This window comes from Hyalella azteca, unplaced genomic scaffold (assembly GCF_000764305.2).
Source record: "Hyalella azteca isolate HAZT.00-mixed unplaced genomic scaffold, Hazt_2.0.2 contig8863, whole genome shotgun sequence".
Lineage (NCBI taxonomy): Eukaryota > Metazoa > Arthropoda > Malacostraca > Amphipoda > Hyalellidae > Hyalella > Hyalella azteca.
Window position 1 is genome coordinate 197,874 of NW_025938946.1, and position 7,648 is coordinate 205,521.

Genomic DNA, 7,648 nt, shown 5'->3' on the forward strand with positions numbered 1-7,648 from the left:
TGACTATGAACATTATGCCTCTCACTGCTCATGGCTGGAACATTATGCAGCTCAATGCTCATGACTGGGAACTTTATGCAGCTCAATGCGCATGACTGGGAACTTTATGCAGCTCAATGCGCATGACTGGGAACTTTATGCAGCTCAATGCGCATGACTGGGAACTTTATGCAGCTCACTGCTCATGGCTAGGAGCTTTATGCAACTCATTGATCATGGCTGGGAGATTTATGCAACTCACTGCTTATGGCTGGGAGATTTATGCAACTCACTGATCTTGGCTGGGAGATTTATGCAACTCACTGCTCATGGCTGGGAGATTTATGCTACTCTCTGCTCAATGCGCGGAGGTGGAGCAGGTTATACATATACTCACCTACTCATTCCCTCCTTAGGGACTCCCAGGATGCTGTTGAGGGCCTCGGCGCTCTCTTCTCCGACTCTTGATGAAATGATGCGCTGAACGATATAATTACCAGCAAACATTTCCTGCTCACTCTTGTGCCTGAACTCATAGCTTGAACTCCTGTTCAATCCCCGAGGTTTGTTCTCCTTCAGCACCACTGAGAGCACTACTGCAGGATCGACCTTCTTAATCTTCTTAATCTTCTCCTTGATGACGAAATGGTCTGCCTCCGTCAAAATCAAGACGTCTTCTCTAAGCTGCTCCAGCGCAGCCTCACCGACGACATTAAGTATATTATAAATCAGGACTTCCACATCCACATTAAACGAACCCGCAAGCTGGGTTTGTATGAGTTCCTTGTACAGGCGCAGCTTGACTGGCGCCACGTCCCTGGGCGTCCGCCACGAGGATATTTCCTTAGGGAAGAGCTTATGCATCTCACAGAAATGAACCAAGTTGATGGGCTCCGTAAACAAACTTCTGACATCTTCACTGAGCGACTCGAAGCTTCCCGTCATCGCCCCAGTCTGACTGTCGCCGCTCAAGGCCTCTTCATATCGCCTCAGGAATGCACGTTGGTCCTCAGGCTTCGTGAGCGGCAAGATCTCGTAATAAGCATAACTGACATCGTTGCGTCGCAGCAGCGGCGCCAGTTCCCTCTTTACGGCATGAGAATGAGTCGTGATCAAGACACGACAGTTGGGGCGCCACGTTTTCTCGATAATCTCGTTAACGACTCTTTTGGAACTTTCTTTTCCTTCATCGAAGCCATCGATGATGAATAAGACATCGAGGCGCAGGAGAGCCATGAGGACATTTTCTTTCCCATGTTCAATGCACTGGTCTTCGTAGTGCTGCAGGATGACGTCACTCAGTGTTGTTGTGGTGCGATCCCTGCAGTCGAAGAAGATGAGTTGGTTAAATGACCTCAAGTAATCAGGAGCTGTTTGTTGCGTGTTGAAGAATTGCAGCACAATGTTTTTGGCGAGGGTTGTCTTACCGGCGCCGGCGACGCCCGTTACCACCATAACATTCTCGCGAGCCTCAAATATTTTGGTGTAGGAAACAATTTTCCCTCCGCTGGTTTCTCGCACATTCACGTCGATGGCATGGAACACGGCCTGACGTTGCACCGCATCCTCATTCAACGAAAGTTTTTCATATTTAAACTTGTCCTGCCAGAGAAGTCTTACGGCTTGTTTTCCGCTAAATTCCAACCTCGTACACCAGTAATAAATGCTCTGGCTGTCCATTATTTTCAATTTTGCAATTTCGTTGTTAAGCTCTTGAACCTCGGCATCAACATCTGCCTGGGGAAGAGCATAGAACCTCCCCGTTTCCCGCACCAGCTCCACCAGCGCTGCTGTCAACTCAGTGAATTTCTGTGAACCGGCGGCGTTGTGCAAGTCGTGCATGACTGTGTTGCGCAGGTACTTGACGGTGCGCAACTTGGCGAGCAGCGCTGCAGGATCTCTGGCGGTGCCCTCGTAGCGAAGATCAAGAAGTTTTGTGAGGAGAAGAAAGAGCGGTGTAACATCTAACGTGTCGGGATTCTTTGAAGTTTCTAATTTTTTTGATGAAAATCCAATTAGATTTTTCCACTCTCCGTTAGTGTAGGCACGTCCACGCCTCCGTTCCATCAGTTCCCTGTAGGTCTCGTCGCTTATTTTGTCGTCACACTCCTTGTCTAGCGTGAACCGCATGACCCTGGGGCTCAGGTCCAAGTTACCGACAATGTTGCGGTAAATTCTAATGATTGTGTCGTCGGCAATCGAGCCTGCGCTGGTCATCTTGCAGGATCTGTTGAGGCGAGAAATTATTTGTGAATATAAATACGAACCTCATGCAAATATTATTAGTCAGACAGGCTTAGTTGTAAAATTACTTCATGCACACAAAGCATTCTACTGAATTTTAACTAATATCGGTTCTTTACGCAAGTAAATGACTTTTGGAATGCATATAAAAGATAAATAGAAAATCTTATTAGGTGTGAATATTTGAACTGATCACCTGGAAAATGGAATATTGAACGTATAACTTTTGGATAATAGAATAATCGAACGTAATTTTGGTCGAAAACGGAATATTGTTGCTAAGTTTTTAGAGATGCAGGGATCTGTAATGCTGTAACCAAGGGGAAAAATGGTGTAATAAAGCAGACATTAATGAAGTGCTGTATTCACGACCTGCGCCAGGGCCACTTCTCAGACATCACAGCGCACGTGTTACTCACACCACCTGCACCACGTCTAGCACATCACAGCGCTCGTGTGTTACTCACACCACCTGCACCACGTCTAGCACATCACAGCGCGTGTGTTACTCACGTGGTCGGCGCTGCAGTTCAAGAGTTGGCGGTCGCGGCTTCGGAGTTCAAATCATTAAAAATGAAAGTTTTGATGCGCGCGTCACTCACCACACAACATAAACAATCACTGCAGCACAAAGTTGTGGTTCTTGTCGCCTGATAAATGTTCCTTCTCACGCCTGAAATTATATTGCTAGATTAAATGCTTCAATTAGAAATACAGGGTCCGCCATATTCACGGAGACGCATGTTCTTCTTATTTCTCAATGAAGCAAATTAATTTTTTATTGGATGAGCTGATAGCCAAGAACTACCTGAACAATTTTCAAACGTTTTATTTCAATATGACCACCATGAACTAGCTGACCGTCATGAGCGAATGAGGCTCAAAAGATTCCAGCATATTCAGAATCACGTTGAGGATGGCATGCAGGCCAATTTGATGTTCATTGACGAGAAGAAATTTGACATGGAACAAAGCGTTAACCGTTAAAATTACAGAGTTTGGAGTCTGAATGAATCTGTGGCAACCAGAACAGTAACGGGACGTTTCAATCCCATGTCCGTGATGGTTTAGGCCGCGGTAACAGCCACTGGGAGGTCTCCACACGTTTCTGTCCACTCACGCAAGAGTGAAATTGAACAGTCAGCGATACATTTCGGACATTTCGGAAGCTGAGTTGTTACTTTGGGGCCGTGAACACTTTAACGATTCACCATTTAGTTTTCAACAAGACTCTGCCCCATCACATGGTTCAAACTTGACCCAAAACTTGATTTAGGATCATACACCAGCGTTCATTAGCAAAAATCAATGGCCCTCAAGAAGCCCTGAGTTGAATAGAATTTTCTGTGCGGGCTATTATAGCGAGTAGGGTCTGCAAAATACCTCATGATTCTTATAGTTTGAAGTCTAAATTGAAATGAAAATGGGACTTGATCCCTTAAGAAATGCAGCGAGTCTCCCGTGGAGCTTCCCACCGTAGGTTGGAGGTCGTCATTAAAAATAAGGGCGGTCATATTGGATAAATACCTTGGAGAATTGTTTAGGTAGTTCTTGGCTATTAGCTCATCCAATAGAAACATTAATTTCGTCTGTTTTTTTCATTGAGAAATAAGGAAAACATGCGTTGCTATAAATATGGTGGACCCTGTATTGATGAGGGGCGTGCAGGATGCCACATCCGCGGCCAGCAGATAGCGGGGCAGCTGACCGCCGCCATCCTGCCCTGCATGATGACGTGCTAGCCGCGGTGCAAGTGATGCGTTAGATGACATGATGCTGGAGGATGACACGAGGCTGGAGGATGACCATGATGCTGAAGGATGAAATGATGCTGTAGTATGACTCCAGCCACCACCCTTGCTCGGTGGTTCGCCTCCTGTGGCGCAAGGGGGACTCGCCCGGGGCCAGCAGCTGGGGGCGGAGGGCAATGTGCCAGGGGGCGGGGGGCAATGTGGGGTCAAGCCGCAAGGGGAGATGCCCAAAACCCTCTCGCTCACAAAAGAGGAAGATGGGACTAGCCGCCCCGGACCCCTCTTTAAAAACTTTCGAGGCGAGGGTCCCTCAGGGGCCCGCATCAGTGCCTGCCGGACGGTGGCGAGCCTTTTTGGACAGGCTGGCAGCAGCCCTTAGGGTGATTTGACTTCGGTCCATTCACCCGCACCCCGGGCCGAGGAACTGGAGGGGGCGGAGGGGGTTGGGAGAGAGGCGAAGAGAAGAGAGGAGGGAAAGGCGTCACGAGGGTCGGAGGAGGAGGAGGAGGAGAGATCGAGAGAGAGAGGATGAGGTTGTGGATGGGAGGCAAAGGAGTGAGAGAGTGATTGTGACGTGGAATGTGGAGAGATTTTCTATGAGAGAGCATAACAGGAGGTGTTTGAGGAGAGTGATAGAGAAGATTGTGAGGAAAGGGTGGGAGATTACTTTGTTGAGTGAAATAAATGCGGATGATGAGGGTGTGTTGTGGCTGGGAGAGGATGAGGAGATAGTGGCGGTGGTACATGGGAAGAAGTCGGCTGTGGTTTTGAGGGGTGAGGCGTTAGAGGTGTGGGTGAGAGAGGGACAGAAGAGATGGTTTGAGGAGAGAGTGACTGCTGTGGTGTTGGGAGGGTTGCGTCTGGTATCTGTCGATCAGCCAGTGTGGGGAACGAATGATAACGGTATGGAGAGGTACAGAAGAGCGGTTGAGAATCAAGTGGCATGTGGTGGAAGTGAGAAATTGATTATAGGGGGAGATTTCAACTCGAATGTGGGTAGAGGGAATGAAAGGGAAGGGGGCGTGTGGAAGGTATGGCATTGGAAATATGAATGAGGCAGGAAGGGATCTGATTGATTGGTGTGGGGAGCATGAGTTGGAGTACGTGAACAGCTACATGAGGTATAAAAGGAGAGGGACGTGGTTTAATGTGAGGTATGGCAGAAGGTACGAGTTGGATGGTTTTGTGATGAGGAAGAGTGATAGGTGGTGGATGGTAAGAAAGATGAGGACGGATGGAGAATACGAGTTGTCGGACCATAAGCCAGTAGTGATGACTGTGAGAGTGAAGGGGAGAAGATGGAGAGTGCCAGGAGGGAATACGAGAAGAGTCCCAAGGATAAAGTGGGAGGTGTTGAAAGAAAGGGAGAAGAGGGAGGAACACAAGGTGCAAACGAATGAGAGGATGACTGAGGCGGCGAAAGAAGTATGTGGAGTATGTGAGAAGGGGGTTCAGAATCCTTGGACAATTGAGTATGAAGATGAGCTAAATGCGTTGAATGAGAGAGTGAGTGCGGCGGGGCGTTTGAGAAATGAAAGGGTGCAACTGGTGGGGAATAGGAGGAGGCTGAGGCAGAGGAGAGATGGCAGACTGATGGAGAGGCTGGAGAGAGAGGTGGCTGGAGCGAGAGAGGAGGTGAAGCAGGTGAGGAGAGCTTTGCGAAGACGGTTGAGGCGGCTTGAACGAGAGTGGTGGGAGTATAAGATTAGGGAGTGTGAGGAAGCGTGTGCGACAGGGAGAGTGGGTGACATGTAAAGTGTTTGAGGAAGATTGGCACGAGGGGATGTAAGGCAGGAGCGAGTACGAATATTTGTGTGAATGAATTTAAGGAGCATTTGAACGAGTGACGTGCGAGAGGTATGAAGAGGAGCCGAGAGTGATAGAACGGGCGGTAAATGGTGCGACTGACCTGCGAGAGTGTGAAAGAGCGAAAGAGGCAAATGATCGACTGAATGAAGTGTCTGAAAGAGAATAGATTTTAGCGGCTATGAAAGATATGAAAGAGTTGGCGCCTGGGGAAGATGGAGTGAGGATTGGATATATTAAGTGGGCGGATGAGGGAGTGAGAGACAGAGTGATTGAGCTGGTGAGAGAAATGTTTGTGAAGAGAGCGGATGCTTGGGATGAATCTTTGAAAGTAGGCGTTATGATTCCGTTGTACAAGAAGGGTGATAGAAATGACTGTAACAACTATAGGGGGTATGCCTGTTGAGTATGAGGAGCAGAATACTTGCGAGGGTGATAGCGAAGAGAGTGGCATGGTGGGCTGAGTATTTGCGGTTGTTGGATGAGGAGCAGGCAGGTTTTCGAAAGGGTAGGTCGACAGCGGATGTGGTGCAAATGATGGTTCGTATGCAAGAAGACGTGGTTGATGTGACGAGAAGAATGGAACTGAATGAGAATGGGGGCATGAACGAAGAGGAGTGGCTTGTGGCGAGACTGCTGGATTTGAGAAAAGCGTATCCGAGAGTGAACAAACCGGGTTTGTGGAGGTTGCTTGAGACGTATGGAATGAAAGGGAGATGTCTGGATACGATTGTGGATTTGCATGAGTCGACTGTGTACAATGTGAGAGGGAAGGAGGGAGTGAGTGAAAGCTGGGTGCCTGCGAGAGGTCTGCGAGAGGGGTGTTCCACGTCACCCATCTTGTTTAATGTGTACCATCAGGCGGTTATGAGGCAAGCGGAGGTGGCGAGAAGAAGCGGGGGTGAAGAGGTTGGGGTGACGTGGAGATGGGTGCCAGGGGGATCGTTTGCTGGAGAGAGTGCATGGGAGAAGGGGAGTAGTGAGTGTGTGAGAGTGAGAGTGTCCATGGCTTTGTTTGCGGATGACACTACGATTGTGGGTGTGAAGAGTGAGATTGAGAATGGTGTGAGAGCAGTGAAAGAAGTGATGAATCAGTGGGAGGAACAAAACAATGAGGAGAAAGAGGAGGTGCTTGAGTTTGGGACAGAAGAGGGGGTGAAATCAGAGTACTTGAGATCTGGGTGAGTGCAGAAGTGGATGTGAATAACAGGATCAAGAGAGCTGGAAGTTTGTGGTGGAGAGTGAAAGGGTGGCTGAAAGGGTCGAGAATGTCTAAGAAGTGTCAGGCGAGGGTGGTGGAGGCATGTGTGGAGAGTAGTCTGCTGTATGATTGTCAGGCGAGAGTGTGGTATGTAAAGGATATGAATCGGTTGCAAAAGTGGATGGATAAGTGCTATAGTTACGTGTGGAGTGATCGGAATGGCCAGCCTCTGAGGCAAATGCAAGCGAGAGGAGTGAACATGTGGGATGTGAGGAAGTGTTTGAGTGTAAAGAGTGTGAGATGGAAGATTGAGAAGCGTGTGTTGGAGCGAGTGGGACATGTTATGAGGATGGGAAATGAGGCTGACGAAAGCGATGGTGCTAGGATGGTATGAGAGGTTGGAAGGTTTCGGGAAGATGAAAGGGCGTAAGAGGAAGACTGTCTTGTATTGGAAGAGTATGTTGAAGGAAGCGGGAGTGGACTGGACGGATGTGGAGCGGCTGAGCAGAGATAGGGATGGATGGAAGGGCATGGTGAAAGAACGCATGGAGCATTTGTATGAGTGGCAATGTCAGAAAGGGCATGAGTACGCTTGGGATGCAAATTTGGCGAGACTGGATAGGAATGTTAGAACCAGGAATTTAAAAGCAAAGAAAATACCACAAAA

At 48.5% G+C, this 7,648-nt stretch overlaps 2 protein-coding genes across 2 annotated transcripts; both read right to left on the reverse strand.

Moving 5' to 3' along the window:
- Nucleotides 1-372: 372 nt before the first annotated feature.
- On the reverse strand, nucleotides 373-2,932 carry LOC108679706. Its single transcript, XM_018168415.2, has 2 exons — nucleotides 2,737-2,932; nucleotides 373-2,206 (listed from the first exon to the last, which is right to left on the reverse strand). Exon 2 carries the CDS (start codon nucleotides 2,194-2,196, stop codon nucleotides 373-375), a length of 1,824 nt encoding a protein of 607 aa, XP_018023904.1. The 5' UTR covers nucleotides 2,197-2,206; nucleotides 2,737-2,932.
- A 1,365-nt stretch (nucleotides 2,933-4,297) lies between these two features.
- On the reverse strand, nucleotides 4,298-4,720 carry LOC108679707 (pollen-specific leucine-rich repeat extensin-like protein 4). The gene has a single exon (XM_018168417.1). The coding sequence runs from the start codon at nucleotides 4,718-4,720 to the stop codon at nucleotides 4,298-4,300; it is 423 nt and encodes a 140-aa protein (XP_018023906.1).
- Between the last annotated feature and the right edge of the window lie 2,928 nt (nucleotides 4,721-7,648).

Excerpts from the sequence above, each read along its gene's own strand:
- LOC108679706 (XM_018168415.2), bottom strand. The coding sequence starts at position 2,196 with ATGACCAGCGCAGGCTCGATTGCCGACGACACAATCATTAGAATTTAC.
- LOC108679707 (XM_018168417.1), bottom strand. The coding sequence starts at position 4,720 with ATGTACCACCGCCACTATCTCCTCATCCTCTCCCAGCCACAACACACC.